Below are 17698 nucleotides of genomic sequence, written 5' to 3' on the forward strand. Positions count from 1 at the left end.
CCCCATCCTACAGCCGCGACCCCTCCACCGCCGCCGCAAACCCTAGCGCGGGGAGCGTTGGACTCGCCTCCGCTGGAGCTCCTCCGAGCATCGGCCTCGCGCGCGGCTGCTTCATGCCGTCGCGGTTGACCTCGACGGCGGGTGGCGTCGTGCTGGCGCCGCCCCGTGCCGCCCCCCCCCCCTCGAAGCTCCCCAATGCGGCGCGACCGAAGAAGGGCAAGACATCCGCGAAGAAGAACAAGGCGGCGGACGGCTCCGGCAACTCGAAGGCGAGGATGAAGAAGCTTGCAGGGTGTGTGACGGGCGCGGCGGCTACCGAAGTGCCGGCGAGCTCACTCGTTGAGTCGACGGCCGACGATGCAATATATGGCAATGCCCCGGCGAGTCACGCGTGCTGCATTTTTTGCGCGCTGCTGAAGCGGCGCATGCGCTGCATTTTAGCGCGACTGTTGGAGCCAGCGCTGCCGGCCGCACAAAACCAGGCGAAGGGCGCACGGGAAAGTGTTTTTTAGCATGCGGCGTGTTGGGCGGCTGTTAAAGATGCTCTTAAGAAGAATGGGAAATATACCCATCAGGTGCTTGTGGTGTAGTGGCTCGGGACAACCGGGGTGATTTCATTGCTGCAGCAAGTTGGTTTGTTCCAAACATCAATGGAGTTGACTTAGCTGAGCTAACTGCCATTAGAAACGGGATATGCTTGGCAACTCACATTGGATGCAACAATATAGAAATTGAATCAGATTGTTTCTTCGCAATGGACTCTATGGACCAAGTTGATGATTATTTAGGTCCGAAGGTAGCTATCATCACAGAGTGTAAACAGCTTATGATGGACTTTGCTTCCATATCCTTCAAACATTGCTATAGAGAGGCCAATTAGGTGGCAGATGAATTAGCAAAAAACTCTTCTACTACTAGATCCTCTAGTTCTTGGGATGATTAGATCCCTGATTTTATTTCTCATCTGCTTGTAAATGACATGTCTATTATTTGAGAAATAAAGTCTATTTGCGGTCAAAAAAAGAATGGGAAATATACCCTAGAATAAACTGAGATTATATCAGCATTCAACATCAATTCATTCCATAGATCTCACATCTTACACGGAATCCACACAAAGCTTGGGTCTCAATTGTGCTCATGACCTTAATGTGCCACAATCTTCAGATCAGAATCATCATGACCTCGATGTGCCACAATCTTCTGATCATAACCATCAGCCTCTTGCACGGCCTCCAGTATGCACGATCATATATGTTCCTCAACTAACTCGATCTTGCCTACACGCAAACAACATTCACTCATTTTTCTTTTAAGTCTTAACTTTTGGAACACGTGTGCTGCAAGTGACGCGTGCTTGTATCAGTCGCTGCGTCATCAAAGAAACTCCAGTTCAGTTCATTACATACTGAAACTGCTCATCGCTTTGCAGGTTGCTGAGATTGTACAGAAGTTGATGTTGTTTTCCTGGCAGAAACATTCATTAGTAAGCACAGACGCAGATTAAAAACCGGAACCAGAGGAGCACAAATAAAGGATGTTTACTGGAAGCTTGAGCGCAGCTCATCTGCAATATTCTGTGACGAAGCACCACTTGTGAATCCTAACTGGAACATCATTTGCTCCAAGCGCTTGAAATTCGTGAGGTAAAGATATCCGATCTAATAGCAGTAACATCACCAACAATGTGAGAATTTAGTCCTCTAAGAAACAATGTGAGGATTAGTCTTTACAATTGAGGACACCACACTGCAACTTATAGTTAGTAAAGAAACATTGCAACTTATAACAGAAGAGAGAGATCCACAATTCTTTAGTTGTGAGGGAAAAAAGTCAGGATATTTGGTGAACATGACTGTTAGTTGTAGAACAAACCAGTGTTTCAAGTGAAGATGCTCGATTGTACACTGCAATTCCTGCCCGTTTTCTTGTACGAGTTTTGCTGCTAACGATGTTCCTTCCCCAACGAAGTATGTCCCTACAGAACATGATTATCTAAGTAACTCACAGGTCACAGGTACTAGACAGATGAGAAAGCATCAAACAATACTACATTTGTTCATATTCTATATAATGCAGAGAAAAGAAACGTGGTGCAGTACAAAGGCAACTCTAGGAAGATGAATTCATACGTCCTAAATACTGATGCACTAACACCGCATGGAAGTTCAATCATGTTTATAGAGGCTAGTGCATAGTGTTTCCTACTCCCTCCGTTCCGAATTACTTGTCTTGGATTTGTCTAGATACGGAGGTATCTAGCACTAAAATGAGTCTAGATACATCCGTATCTAGACAAATCCAAGACAAGTAATTCGGAACGGAGGGAGTAGTAGGCAGTAAAATGCTAGAAACATAGCTTTACTTTTTTTCTTCGAGAATATGCAAGAAAGCTGCATGTATCATATTATGAAACAAGTAGGTACAAGACACATATCGAAGACGGAAGAAGAAAGGTAGATTAACATAGATTTACCTTTCTTCTTCAGTTAGAAAATCCTCTCCCAGGAGTTTGTTCAGCAGCAGATCCTGAAGGAAGGAAACAAATGACAATTGATGTGAAAATATGCCTGACATTGTGATGCTTCAAAGCACTCTCTTATATGCAGCAAACAGAAGGGAGAAAAGGCAAACAAAACGAGTGCTCTTCAGAAATTGAACTACAGCCATTAAAATAGCAGTAATTGAAACAACATTAGGAGACAAAACCTATTGATATGTGCGGAAAATGTTAATATGAAGGCTATGATACAATAGATAAACATAGATGATAAAGATAAATTCTACATCACAATCAACGAACATACCATACTGAAGCATTTAGTCTATGTAAGCTGTTTGATCAGAGGATAAAGAAGAGCCATATCAGACCTGTGATTCACATTTCACAACATCCATCACACGCTTATTGTATTCATTGATGCTCAGTGGAGGAAAGAAGAAGTGTCTCCGAGCATAGAGCTGTATCACAAAGAGCAAGAGTCAGATCTCTCTCACAACAAACAAGCTTGGAGTTGAAAACTAGTACACATTGTCTCAGCACCGTCAGGAACATCATATAGTAAACCCAGAGCAAATGAAGGTCAAAAGGGACAGCTATGTTGAGCTACATGTAATATAGTAACTACATAACAGTAACTGTAAAATGCATAAAGACCAAAGAACAAAATGACCAATTCTCACTTCATATATGCAGTCCCCCAAGTATGCCAGCGATGCCGCGTTGTAGAGTGAACGGGGCTTCTTCACCTCTGGCGCGGGCGGCAACCACCACTTCTCAAACCCCATGTATGTGCTCTTCTTTGCTAATACGAAGCAACCAACAATCAATTGACAGAATTACAAACTTCTCTGGCTAAATAGTGTAGTAGTAACTACACGGCCCTAAAACTAGAGCAGGCACAGCGATATGGAACTAGTTTTCGTCAAGTTCTCGATGACCAGTTCTGTATGTAATTGCCTGATACCAACTGCCTCCAGTTGTTCACTGACAGCATATGCTGCCAGAGCTTCAGGGGATTAGAACGTGGAGCAAATGGCCGGGATGGCAGAGCTGAGGGAGGACAGACAGATACCTTGGCCCTCGCTGCTGCGCGCGAAGAGGTCGGCGTGCGTGGGAGGGGGCGCGCGCGCCGGGGTGGTCGCCGTCGCCGGCGACTGCCCCAGGGCGGGCTTGGGCTTGGCCTTTGAAGGCTTCGGCACGGCGACGGTGGCGGCGCCCGGGTTCATGTCCCAGGCGGCGCGCACGCGGAACTGGCGGTGGCGCGTCGGCGCCGCCATGGTCGCCGCGACGGTGGCCATCGTCGCCGCAGGCAAAAACTCTCGCGCCGTCGAGGATGCAAATGGATAAACAGTCTCCCGCCGTGGATATTTCCCCTCTTCCTCCGTTCGCGGCCCGAAGGGCCCCACCTGGCAGTGCAGCCATTTCCTGTTTACGCTTTCGTTAGACATGGAAAGACGTTTCATAACTCGGGTTGTGCATTTCTGAGAGATACGCCTACGAGGGCAGAAGCTCGAGCACTCTACCCGAATGCCGCACGCACGCGGAGCTCGCCTGTTGAACTTCGCCGCCTCCGCTTCACTTCCAATTCGAATCGCCTCCGCCGCGCCGCCGCCGCCATCAGCTTTGCTTGCTTCTTCTAGAATTCCTCGGCCTGCCGAATCGAGCCCTCCACCGCCTCGGCGCACCCTCACCGGAGCCGAGCCCCCCACCGCCGGCCGCTAAACCCTAGCTGCCGCCGGCGACCGCCGCCATGAGCCGCTTCGACGGCCGTGCGGCGGACCCCAGCTCCTACCGCGACCGCCGCAGGTAACCCGCTCCGCTCCAAACCCTAAGCCTAACAGCAGCCCTAGTAATCCTGATTCTAGGTCCGGTTGGTTACCAATTCTGCCCGTGTTGGCAGTGAGGGGGCGTTCGGTGGCGGGACGAGGGCGTTCGCGCCGTCAGGAAAGCCGGATGCTGCCGCCGCGGCGGCCGCGGCGGAGCTGGACGGGCTGCCGCGGTTCGAGAAGAACTTCTACGTGGAGGTTCCCGCGGTGGCCGGCATGACGGCGGAGGAGGTCGAGGCCTACCGCCGCCGCCGGGAGATCACCGTCGAGGGCAACGACGTGCCCAAGCCGGTGCGCGACTTCCGCGACGTCGGCTTCCCAGGTTAGGCCATGGCGTTCTTCGTAGCTCCTTCTCTCCCCGTGCGCTACTGTTGTGTTTCAGGCTTTCAGGCGCACAAATTTGATAGAATCAGCAGGGAGTAGGATAAGTTCTCGTTAGCATCTGTGTTGAATTGCTTAAAATCGAATAACAGGAACGTCTTCATTTGGCTATGTGCCTCCTTGTATCACATGATGCTCTGTTTCTATCATACCACACTCAAAAAGCATAATATTGATGCACCTATATGTAATTCTAGCAAATACCCTCATGTCACTGGGCTGAGTTGGTCCTGTTAGCTGATTGGGAAAAGGCCTGCCCTGTGAAGCAGTGATTCTCATTGAATCACAAATTTTAGCTAGTTAGCTCTCCCATTTTTCCTACATATGTGAGTAATCAACAATAGGATATTAGGGCATAATAGCACTGGTTATCCTGCTCTTGCGTGTGCCAGTCACTGCACTTATTGCCAGAAGTTTAGATTTTTATTTTCATGCTTTGAAGATACTTGATGCATAGTATGTGTTCTATGAACTGAAAACAAAGTGGTAAAAGTATATTTATTACTGTACTTTTTTACCAACTAGGAGTTTCCTAGTCCTCACATTGCATCACATTATAATCAGAAAGCTCATGCATCTGGAGAAATTGTAGCACCATATTATGATACCCTTTGGCGTCTGCCTTTGTTTTCCTCCACCTTTGTTCTTAAATTTATATTCTTTATGTATAAAACTGTGCTGTTTGTTTAAGAAAAATGTTGCTATTCGTAGCTACATGATTATTATTTTGTTTATGCTTCCTTAGCTTTATCATCTCACAGCCTCTGTTTCCACTTGCTTGCCTAAGGTCCTTCATTTCTTTTTTGCAGACTACGTGTTGCAAGAAATCACAAAAGCTGGCTTTACAGAACCTACCCCTATCCAGTCACAAGGTTGGCCAATGGCACTGAAGGGGCGTGATCTTATTGGCATTGCTGAAACAGGATCTGGAAAAACACTTGCTTACCTTTTACCTGCCATTGTTCATGTTAATGCTCAGCCTATTCTAGGTGCGAATATGGTGCTTATATTTCTTGATTTACTTTCCTGGAATCATTCTGGATAATAATAATCTGAAAGGCTGATACATTCTTTGTTATTCAAGCTCCTGGTGATGGTCCGATTGTTCTTGTGTTAGCCCCTACACGTGAACTTGCTGTCCAGATACAGCAGGAGACAACAAAATTTGGTGCATCATCAAAGATAAAAAGCACATGCATATATGGTGGTGTCCCAAAAGGTCCTCAAGTTCGTGATCTTCAAAAAGGTTCTCCCCCCTCCCCCCTCACTCACTCATGTGTGCATGACTGCATGTGCCTGTTTGAAAGGATTTTCTGTTTGTCTATACTCAACTGATTTAGTTACTTGCTATTTGTGTTGGTTTTTATTGGTTCTTTACATGGCTGGTGATAGTCCGATTGTTCTTGTGTTAGGTGTTGAAATTATTATAGCCACGCCAGGAAGACTAATTGATATGATCGAATCACATCACACAAATTTGCGGAGGGTCACATACCTTGTTTTAGACGAGGCAGATCGAATGCTAGACATGGGTTTTGAACCTCAGATTAAGAAAATTGTGTCTCAGGTAAGCCTCTTCCTTTTCCTACCACACGATTTATTGCATTTAAGGGTAAAAATCCTGAATGTACGTGCAAATCAATGTTCTGATCTTCTCCATTTGATGTGTGCCTTTTTGACTTGCACATTGTCATTTTCGCTATAAATTGAGTTATTATGATGAGGTTGTCAAATCATTTATCCACCATATAGTTATTATCCATTACCCATCAATATTAGTATTGGCTTCACTGAAACTTGGCAAGTCTAAAAAATGATGTCAAAAGATTATATCCTGCTTCAGATTCGTCCAGATCGACAAACTCTTTACTGGAGTGCTACCTGGCCAAAGGAAGTTGAGCTGCTAGCAAGGACTTTCCTTTTTGATCCATACAAGGTGAACATTGTACCCACAGTTCGTTGTGCTAGCGGATTTCTTACATACTACTAGTATTCGACTTTATGTGTTGCATTTCAGCAAATTTTAATTTGGCGTGATGCAGGTTATAATTGGTTCTGAAGAACTGAAAGCTAATCATGCTATTTCTCAGCATGTAGAGATATTATCTGAGAGTCAGAAGTATAACAAGTAGGATTCTGTTTCATTTTCAATTACATAATATGTACTCAAAATGCTAATTCAGCGCCTTAATACTGAACCATTGTGACATAAAGGTTGGTCAATCTACTGGAGGATATAATGGATGGCAGCCGAATTTTAATATTCATGGACACCAAGAAAGGATGCGATCAGATCACCAGACAGCTTCGAATGGATGGTTGGCCTGCTCTGTCTATCCATGGTGACAAGAGCCAAGCTGAAAGAGATTGGGTTCTTTCTGAATTCAAGTCGGGGAAAAGCCCTATTATGACAGCTACTGACGTTGCTGCTCGAGGCTTAGGTATACAGAAATTCCCTCGGAAACAATAAGTTATAAATTATGTAACACAGGGAGATTAACATGTGTTCTGTATATCTTGAAAACAGATGTTAAGGATGTCAAGTATGTCATTAACTATGACTTTCCGGGGTCTCTGGAGGATTATGTCCATCGCATTGGTCGAACTGGCAGAGCTGGAGCAACAGGGACAGCCTACAGCTTTTTCACGGCTGCTAACGCCAGATTTGCCAAGGATCTTATTAGCATTTTAGTTGAAGCTGGGCAAAAGGTCAGCCCTGAATTAGCTAATATGGGCCGTGGTGCACCACCTCCTTCTTTGGGTAAGTTTTCTGTTGGATTGCTTTTTTTTTCAAGATATACAGATCCGCTGATTCTTTGTTCTGCACCCATTATTTTGTTTACCCCAAGAGATTGTTGAAAGCCATTTTGTTGAGTTGGGTCTGATTATTATTGCATTTCGCAGGTCATCGTGATAGATACAGGGGGCATGGAGGTGGTCGTTCATGGAGCTGACATTAAAATATCAGTTGTTGCAAAGAGCGGTATTTGAGCTTTCTTTGTGGATGATCATGTATTTCTGGCTCACTAGATCTTTTGGCTAGTGTCCGGTAAAAGTGGATTTATTTACTTTGGATACCATGTTGTGTTGACTGAAACCTGTTCACCCATTCTGTCTAATAGCTAGAAATGTGTCACAATCATGCAGTTTCAGTAGAAAATAGTTCAGTTGTCAGTTTTGCTGAGTGACAGCAAAACTCATATTTTGGTCCCATCAATGTCAATACATGGCGTAATTTATTTCCATAATACCGCACTCACCTACGTTGGGTCCGTAATACTGAATATCAATGCATCATTAGTTTTGTGCAGTTCCTCTTCTGTTTCTTTTCCTCTTGTGGTACTAGCATCACTAATGAGAAATAGCTGTTATGGTTGTCAGCTGGAACCTAGAATGGGGTTTCTTCCGATCGGTACAGTGGGATTTTTTCCCCCTCTCACCATGTCACGATAAATGTAGATCGTATGGTCACAGCTTTCCTTCATAAGGTTGTGGTCATAAGCATTGTTCGAACTAGATGGGAATGATAGGTGTACTGATTTGCTGTTTGCCCGACATAGGATACTTTTGACACCATAACTGAGTTAAAAGTTCTGCACACGATGTAAGAAACATCTATGTCAGAATGTTGTCCCATAGTGTTCTTTTGCTTAGATTTTGCATGGAGTGCCATGACAAGTCAATGCCCCTACATGAAAATTGCAGTGTGAAGTTAATGACCCTGCTGGGCAGTGCTTCCCTCTAGTGGTTGCCGCTGATATATCCACATCTTTGTGAGTACCATCCTCAGCTTCCCACCAGCTTTTGCTGTACTGGTCCAAGATCTTATGGTAAATATAAGATCTGCCAGAACAAATTGATTTGTGGTCCTTGCTGCTGTTGCATGTCTAATATACTACATCTGTCATTTGGAGTTATATATCATGATGCCTGAAAACCGGATTTTGTTTCTACGAAGAGACTCTCTTTGTTGCAGTCGGGTCCACTGTTACTTTGCAGTTTGTACCAGTGCCTTGATGAGTGTATCTTATCGCCATTTCTACATTGAAAATCTGTTGTTCCTGCTATACATGTTCTTAGTACATCTGCACAGTCTGTCTATTAGTCCTCGGGCCTCAAAGTTTGTTGGGTGCTATCTGCATTACAAGTTCTCTTCGGTGACTTGTATTTCATTATCAGTATTTACATTAAGTCGCCACTGTTTGAAAACAGAACATGACAAGTTCCGGTCATGATTGAAGTTGGAGTTTCAGTATGAAGTTTCTGGTCAAATACTGAATGTGGAGTCCATGGTACCAGCTAGAACCATGGAAACCTTACTGGCCTTATTATCTAAAATAATCGCCGCGAGCTCCCACAATGTTTTTTTAGTTCAGTTTGTGTTATCCCAGTTGATTGATTCCTGATTAGTAATAGCATGTGGATTCCCACTTATTTCAGCTCATGGTCTTAGATCAGTGTCTCTGAACCTTTGTAGTCTGCCATTTCACTTTGCGTTAGCATTATGGCGTCCATGTGGCATGTCTTGTGTGTGACTGCATATCTATGTCGCGGAATGGTCGTCGCGGACGAGTATGCAACTTGCGGGGCATGTGTTTGTTCATTCAGCAGGCCTCTGCTTGTTCTTGTTGTGGTCCGTGCTACAGCTTTTGTGTTGCTAAATAACGCTTCAAGTTACCTCAGGTCGGCAAGTTTATCTAAGTACAGTATATACTCCTAGATCATCATCATTGTGCCCGACAGAGACAGCTTGTGCCCATGCACATGCTCTGCCTCTCGTGCTCCCCAAAGCCCGTCTCATTAGTCGCTGCCGGGCACACCGGTCAGGAAGCTGCAGCAGAGGCCAGCCGAGCTAGAAGATAGTGGTGTTAGATCGGCGTAGCTGCTGGTGATCCGACCACGCTCGGGACACCTTGGCCTAGAGGGAGGACCCCTCTTAGGACGCTGGGTGGAGCTTCTTCGCGATCGCGAGAAATGGCTCGCGTTGCAAACAAACCCTCGGTTACTCTCTAGCATGCTTCATAGAAACCTACTCCTAGCTTACAGAATGGAAACACGAGAGGACAAGTACTGAAAGGAAGAAACCTCTGATCTTGGGATGCTACTGTCTACTATTCCCTCTATAAAGAAATATAAGAGCATTTAGATCACTGCTTTATACTGATCTAAACGCTCTTGTATTTCTTTACCGAGAGAGTACTATAATACTTCTACAGCAGTGTTTATGCTTGGCATCCCCCAAAAGGATGCAGCTCCTTTTGCCCTTTCTTGCAGCGGATGTGACAGCGTCTCTTTGCAGCTGCAGCTGAAAATTTGCAGGATCGCAACAGAGCTGAGCTCACACTATCTATCCATCCATCCATCCATCCATCGTCCCCATGTTGGACTTCTCTCTCTAGGCCGTATGTACTCCCCTCTCCCCCTCTTCGCCGCCCCAAAGCAAAGCAGGCGCAGCCCCAGCTTTGCAGCAGCCGAAGTCCCATCAGCCCGGTTCATTGCGTTGCCATCGCATTCACTCACACCACCTAGCATTTCAGTTGATGAAGCAGACCAGACGGTCTACTCTCTCCTCGTTCGGAATTACTTGTCACAAAAACATCCATTTTTATTCATTTTTAAGACAAGTAATTTGGAATGGATGGAGTAGTACGTACAGAGATCTATTCCGAACTTTGCTTTAAGTTGCTATATATATATTGCTTATACTACTATAACAGCGTCATCGATCGGAGATTCAGGAGTCCTCCTCGGCTATATATTGCTTAACCCTGTTACAGCGACCAGGTTGCATCCACCCCACGGCTACTTCTCGGCTAATTAACCCTCCCCTACAACACTCATACATACTTTGCCCGTACGGCCATACCTATGTGCTCAGATCAGATGTTGCCTGCCTGCCTGCCTAGCTAGCTTCCTGAAGGACCCTTCAACCTTGCGATGGAAGATACCACACCATGCGTGTGGAGTTGTGGTAGCATTCAACCCATATGTATACGTGCACGTTTAACTTGACTGCTGAGCTGAGTTGCTTGAAGGATCCGGCTGACAGGCGGCTAGTCCTTGGCGGTGACCCTGATGGGCATGCCTCCCTTGAGGCGCACGGTGGGGAAGTTGACGATGTGGTCCTCCTCGGCCACCCACCTGCATCCATCCATTCCAATCCAACGTCATTGTCATTGTCATTGTCAGGCAACAAACGATACATCATACGGACATATATGTGGTGGATCTCATCTCGCCGTCAGCCACACGATCTCGATGCGCATCCATGCATCTCAACATTTTATTGATAATAACTAGCGTGCGGTGCAGTGCCCACTCGCATATACTAGTACCATGCAATAGGTTATAGGGGTGTAAAAAATATGTGCAAATCTTGATGGGCACTACGTACTGGGCAAGGTGAAAAACGTAATGAAAGGGCTATTGTTGTGGTCGTGGTGCTACAGATGCAAAGAAACAAAAACAGCCATGCTGCCATGCAGCGGCGCCATGCCCTGGCGCGCCGGTCAAAGCGCGAGGCGCATGCGCGCGCATATTTTATTGGGTTTCATGCAGGCATGCAGCCGAGCTCAATCACCACCCGGACCGGAGCAGACACGAAGCATGCCATCCGTCTGATCCACCCGGTCGAGCCCATTTTTTTGACCATCACATTACATGCATGTCGCCCAACTTTTCCACTACGTACTACAGTATACGTACGTAGGAGTGCTCCACAGGCCGATAGACATAGACCGATGGCGTGCCCGTACACCAGGTGCGCTTGGACCGACTTTGGATCATACCGCCGCCCCACTGGAGCACCACCACTATCGCCCTACTACCTACTACGCCGACCGGCCGAAGCGTGCGTGCGGGCACTGTGCGGCGGCGGCCGCCGACGAGTGGCACGTGTGGATGCCGGCGCCGCAGCGGCAGGCACAAGGGTGGGTGCCCCCCCTCGCACGTGCTGGTGGGGGTCGTGCCGACGCCGCACGCACGCGTACACAGCTACCAGCACGCACCGGCCATGAACGAATGATGCTGCTCATACGACAACGACGACGACGACGACTATATGCTCGTGTACACACGTGCGGCCGGCGTGCCGTTCTGCTCGGTCTCACGCCTAGCCTAGCCTAGTCTAGCCCTATAGCATTTTTTCTTTGAGGGGGCCTAGCCCTAAAGCATAGCGTGATAGCGAGTACGTACTGCACTACGCGTGGTAGGAGTCGGCGGCGAGTACTTGTTGGTGGCCGGCCGCGTCGCACGTGTGGCCCCACGCGCCAACGGAACGGACCCCCCCTCGACGCAAAGCCCAACCCATATAGGCAGGGTCCGTCGGTGTAGGGTAGTGTAGGGGTCCGTTCTCTCGGCCTGGTCCTCCCTAGCTAGGGATTCATCTGCCTGTACCGGCATAGATTGAAGATCCGAACCTCCCTCCCTTCCCAAATTATTGGCGCCCCCGGTGGTCGATCCATCCCACGTCAATGCACGTAGTACTACATACAGTATTTTCGACGAAGAATGCGCGGCGTAATTTCAATCTTTGAAAGGGGGGAATGTAGTGTTTTTGATAAATGGACGCATTACACCCGGCCCCTGCATAACTGAGATGCACACACAGCCAGACATAGTGTTACCCGACATTCGGTTTCGAGCAAAAGAATGGCTTGGCCAAGTCGCCAGGGTGGTGAGGTTGTAGATTCATGACACTAGTTGTGCAGGTAAAATATCTCTTCGTACCACTACTTCTATTACTAGGGCATTGTATACATGTGTCCTACATATATTCACACATGTGCATTAGAGTGGCAAAGAAAGCAAAGCTACGTGCTAGGCTCAAGTGATGTGATGGGGAGATGAGAGACATGCAAGTCTGTCTGAGTGAGTCTCGAGATCATTCGTGCAACGAACGATGAAGGACCGGAGAGTCGCTGGCAGGCAGGCCAGGTGGTGTGATGTTTGCATGCACGGGTGAGAACGAGAACGGGAGCGATGAGAGTGATCCATGCATGCATAGTTACATACCTGAAGCTGGTGACCAAGTGGTGGAGAAAGATGGAAGCTTCCAGCCTGGCCAGATCCAGGCCCGGGCACAGCCTCAACCCACCACCAAAAGGGGTGAAGCTGCTAGTGCTCATGTCCTTCTCCTGTTGATCCACACACATTGTATTTTTTCAGACCGATAAACACATTCTTAGGTTTCCCAAAAAAATCAAATGGCAATCATATAAAGCTCCACAAGTATAGTAATACCCCACCATTTTTCATCATTTTCTGATATATAGACATGAGAAAAAACCCACATGCCAGGAGTCCCACAAGACCCACTCATCGAACCCCTCTATCATGTTGGTGCTGCCTAAAGGAGTAGCAATTGGATCAACATCTCTACCGAATGTGGGGCTCGTCCTCACCTTCCACCTCCATGGATTGAACTTGCAGGGGTCCTCGTAGAGCATGTCGTCGAGGTGGACCGACCGGAAGTACATGAACACGCGCCATCCTTTGGGGATGAGATGCCCCTTCACCTCGACGTCGCGGACCGCCTTGCGCATGATCCCGCTGATGATGTTCCCAACTCGCAGCGTCTCCGTTATCACCTACACATGCACCCCCAAAATGTTATGTAAATCCAGTTGTTGGTAGGATAGAAACCAAGATATTACGTAAATCAAGGTGCTGATCTTGATAGTATTTCTTACATGCTGCGTGAATGACAAGGACATGTAGTCAGTCCATTGCAAGGTTTCACCCAGGTCGGTTTTCCTCATCTTGAGCTCCATGTTCTCCTCCTGGAATCGCCAAAATGTGTCACCAATCATTGTCGCATAAAATGGTTACCGAAATCAAAAGTTCAGTTCCTTTTTCTACCGCAGGAAAATCGAGATAGCTGCCGCTACCTAGCTAGGCATGTTCCCTAACAGTACCTGGCCCGCGGAGGCTTGAATGAGTTCATTGCTCACATGGCATCAAAGACAGAAACAGAGTCGACACACGAGTAATTTCTACGCACTGTAGCGCTGTAAATGGAAACTAGTGAATGGCATGATGCTGCTGCTGCTTCTGCTGCTTGCGCAATAGGATGTACTACATCCTAGCTAGGGAATGTTCACAGCCCTTCTATTTCACCAACTGATGAAACTGTATCTCAGAAACATACATGTACTACTTCAGAAACAACAATAGTGATTGGTTTGATTTACCAATAATGTTGTTCTGTGCAACATAGTTTTTCATAGGGTGGAAGTTACTTAACAGTGGCACATGAGTAGATATTTTGGTTGCACTAGCTGGACAAATTAGCACTTGCCATCATGCCATCAGGTGTCAAAAGCTATGTGACAAGGATTAGGTGGCATGACAGTGTCCAAACTCTAAAGCAAAGCGACGGCATAGAGTAAGTAACAATGTGACTGATGAATCGACCGAGTTAGATGCCACATCTCATGATGCTAAGCACTTGAGTTGAAGGTGGTGGCCAATTTCGATGGGATGTGTGTGTAGCTGACATTATCCATTAACAATGTGAGTGTGTGTGCATGTCTTGTTGCATGCTAGCCCACACACACTCACTCACATTGTTAATGGATAGTGCACTTTTTTAGGCACATAGGTAGTGTAAACAACAATAGTTAATCCTCACGTCACTTAGATGCCAACAAGAAAGGCATGGACCAAGGTTGGCACGATCCTTTATGTCATGATAACGATCTAAAAAATTCTTCTGTGGTATGCAGGCTCTCATAATTATAAACAGGTTTTGGTCGAGACACAGATGAGTTGAACATGTCTGGCTTGAATTGGCAGGTTGCAATGTTCATACACATTCAGATGTTATAACTGTTGCTTTTAATTTGTGCAGATTAATCAGTCGGGCTCTGGCTCCGGCTGACCAGAATGCTGATAGAAACTAAGTAGGAGTATGGGAAGTGAGATGGAGTTTTAGTAGGGTAGGTACCTCGAGCTGTTGCAGGGCGAGGGGGCACTCGCTGAGGAACTTGACGGCGAGCGTGATGAGCACCGGCACGGAGTCCTCGGCGGGGATCATGAAGTCGATCATGTTGTCGGATATGAGCTCGTCGGTGAGCTCCTCGCTGCCGGCGCCCATGAGCACGTCGATGGCGTCCCTCGGCGGCCCGTCGAGGGCCCTCCTCCTCCTCTTCTCCTGTATGATCCTCTGAATCACCCTGGCCATCCTCTTCTTGGCCTGCACGCACGGGCGCACCAGAGAGAGAGAGAGAGAGAGAGGTGAGCAGAAGGAACAACGATGGTGGCCTTGTGACATTGATGCCTTTGGTTTCGCTGCCATATTGGCAGATGAGATGCATGGGGCGGGGGAGACAGTTGCAGCGTGTGGGTGTTGCATGCATGGATGAGGATGGATGGTGAGGGAGTGAAATAAAAGAGCGTAGGACGTACGTACCTGGAGGGATCTGTAGAGCCTAGTCCCTGGCAGCTTAATGGGAAGGGACATGAGTCCGACAATAAATTCCTGGAATTGCTGCTTGAGCTGCTGCATCTCTGGGCCTGCCTCCAGCCCGATCAGACCCCGCACCAGGATCTGGAACACAATCTGCAACACGCACACACCACATTCATCATTCATTCATTCATTCATTCATGTCCCTCCCGTAGTACTCCTAAATCGTTTTCATGTAAAATTTCAAGGTGCCTCCTCGTCATGATTTTGCTTGAAATCATCTAAAAAAAGATTTTGCTTGAAATGCAGTGAATTTGGCGCAAAATTTCGACATGGAGCTCAAATTCACCACATGCAAGTTGCAAGTTTCTTTTCCCCCTCGCAGGGTGACTAGGGAAAGTCTTACTCCCCTTGATCTCCGCCGGTGAGTCTGTGGATTCGCCTCCCTTACGTCTGCCGTTCCGGTGGCTGGTGGCGGGTGGGTAGGGTAAATCCTGGTGCCTCGACTCCAGCTAATAGATAAGTTAGGGTTTTAAGATGTTTTTACTCCCTATCTATAGTGATCTAAACGATCTTATATTCTTTTACAGAAAAAGTACCATGAACCTCTATAACAGGTGTGTTTTTTTATTTAAAAAAATCACCCCACGGTATAACAAGTACTCCTTCACACCAGTACGTATCCCTAGTACATCTCTTGCGAGGAGAGATGATTTCTTTTACTGTTTTCTTTTGCCCGCTGGTAATAGTGATAATCAAATCCTGCGTGTGGGCCCCACACGAGGGTAGGGAGGGGGGGGCGGAATTGAATGGGGAGGAGAAACACAGGGCAGGGCAGGCACCAGCAGCGGACTCCCCACAATCTCATTAAGATACCGCACCCGCACAGTCACAGTCTCCCAACCCCCCCTCCCCTCCCCTCCTCTCTCTCTCTATCTCTAGCACACGCACACGCACGGCACAGGCATGGCGAGGAGAGGAAAGAGAGAGACCCCACCCCCTTTCGGGCCGGGCTTCCCCTTCCATGTGGTGACACGGCGCCCGCACGTGTGCACGCCGGTGCGCGCGCCATACGACCGCTACTTGTAGTAATCCAATCCAATCCATCCCGATTCTTTCTTTCCTTCCTCTCTGACGCACGTACGCACACGTCGTCCTACCTAGAGCCTAGACTCGCTCGCCCTCGCCGTCGTGCTACAAATCGAGCTATCAATCGACCGATCGGGAGGCGGTGGTACGATGAGATGAGAAAATGGATGGATGGAGGGACATGGTGTGTAGGCAGGGGGACGTACCGTCTTGGCGTGGTCCTGGATGCGGAGGCGGGCGCCGGGGCCCTGGTGGCGCCAGGAGGCGAGCGCCGGGGCGAGGAGGCGCTGCATGTCGGCGGTGACCTGCGCCTTGAGCTGCGGCGACTTGAAGAAGGCGCCGACGAGGCCGTGGACGCGCCGCTGCAGGCCGCCGTTGATGACGAGGATGGAGGACTTGCCCATGAGCTCCGTCAGCGACCGCGGGTACCACGGCACGAACGACCGCGCGTCGCTCTGCAGCACGAACCGGTTCACCTCCGCGTCCGCCGTCACCACCGTCGCCGACCCGAACAGGTGCGACCGGAACACCGCGCTGCCGTACCTGCATGCACGCGCCCACGGTCCGCGTCAGTACAGTACCACGCACGTGCATGCGCGCGCGCTGCCATGCCATGCCATGCCATGGCATCGATGGGTGGACGGATGGTGCCACGCGCACGCGTGCCGCCACTGTGCTGCGCCAGGGAAAAGAGACGGCTTAATTTCACTCACCGGAGGCGGCGCTTGTCGACGAACGCCTCGGGGCGCGGGGAGTAGGAGCAGGAGACGAAGTCCAGCGTCTCGCCGACGACCGGCCACCCGAAGCTGCCGGGAGGGAGCTGCGCCCCCGTCTTCATCGCCCGCCTCCTCGGCCTCGCCACGGCCGGGAGCAGCCTGAAGCACAGCAGCCACGCGGCGGCCAGCAGGGCCCCGGCGGCCGCGCACGTCGACGGCGCCGGCCAGGAAACGGACATCGCCGGAGGCAATTGCTGTCACACCGTGTCTGTGTGCGCGCGTGTCTGCGACTATCCTTGCACCGCCCGGCCGGCCGCTTACTTCTGATGGTGCGGTGCGGTGCGGTGGAGTGGAGGTGGAGATACGCGACTACGAGAGGACGAGGGGTTCCGAGGGGAGGAGCACCTATATGTAGGCGGCGAGTGGGGAGGAATGGAAAGAATTGGCAGCAGCCGAGCGCAAAAGGTACGGGCGGGGGCGAGGGGAGAGATTTTACTAAATCAAATCTTACATTTAAGATTTTCTGAATATGTTTTCTCTTTTTGCGTAGCCCCCAACATCTATCAAATCATTGTGTATCGTGGCACAGTCCTGGTACTACTACGGACGGAGGACTGGCTAGATATATCTTCCTTCGCTATTTTTGTGTGTTTCCTTCTCTGTGTCCGGGGTCCGGAAGATTGTGAGCCCAGAGCGGAACCAACCGATGCTGGTGATGACTGATGCCTGATGCGGGGCCCAACAAGGATATCTCTACTATTAAATCACTACTATC

At 48.6% G+C, this 17698-nt stretch overlaps 3 protein-coding genes across 3 annotated transcripts; 1 reads left to right on the top strand and 2 right to left on the bottom strand.

The window, feature by feature from the left end:
• Window positions 1-1023: 1023 nt before the first annotated feature.
• On the bottom strand, window positions 1024-3883 carry LOC125542885 (mini-ribonuclease 3-like). The gene is made up of 7 exons (XM_048706107.1): window positions 3576-3883; window positions 3184-3305; window positions 2872-2961; window positions 2477-2529; window positions 1876-1978; window positions 1546-1661; window positions 1024-1467 (listed from the first exon to the last, which is right to left on the bottom strand). The coding sequence occupies exons 1-7, from the start codon at window positions 3799-3801 to the stop codon at window positions 1419-1421; spliced, it is 759 nt and encodes a 252-aa protein (XP_048562064.1). The 5' UTR covers window positions 3802-3883; the 3' UTR covers window positions 1024-1418.
• Window positions 3884-4003: 120 nt separating this feature from the next.
• Window positions 4004-8020, top strand: LOC125542882 (DEAD-box ATP-dependent RNA helicase 20). The gene is made up of 10 exons (XM_048706105.1): window positions 4004-4309; window positions 4404-4651; window positions 5520-5699; window positions 5795-5956; window positions 6123-6277; window positions 6554-6646; window positions 6753-6838; window positions 6925-7151; window positions 7238-7471; window positions 7615-8020. The coding sequence occupies exons 1-10, from the start codon at window positions 4254-4256 to the stop codon at window positions 7662-7664; spliced, it is 1491 nt and encodes a 496-aa protein (XP_048562062.1). The 5' UTR covers window positions 4004-4253; the 3' UTR covers window positions 7665-8020.
• Window positions 8021-10371: 2351 nt separating this feature from the next.
• LOC125542883 (cytochrome P450 90D2-like) lies at window positions 10372-17314 on the bottom strand. Its single transcript, XM_048706106.1, has 8 exons — window positions 16921-17314; window positions 16414-16750; window positions 15122-15271; window positions 14657-14905; window positions 13401-13490; window positions 13113-13298; window positions 12724-12845; window positions 10372-10851 (listed from the first exon to the last, which is right to left on the bottom strand). The coding sequence occupies exons 1-8, from the start codon at window positions 17160-17162 to the stop codon at window positions 10764-10766; spliced, it is 1464 nt and encodes a 487-aa protein (XP_048562063.1). The 5' UTR covers window positions 17163-17314; the 3' UTR covers window positions 10372-10763.
• Window positions 17315-17698: the final 384 nt, after the last annotated feature.

Source organism: Triticum urartu, chromosome 3 (genome assembly GCF_003073215.2).
Source record: "Triticum urartu cultivar G1812 chromosome 3, Tu2.1, whole genome shotgun sequence".
Classification (NCBI taxonomy): domain Eukaryota; kingdom Viridiplantae; phylum Streptophyta; class Magnoliopsida; order Poales; family Poaceae; genus Triticum; species Triticum urartu.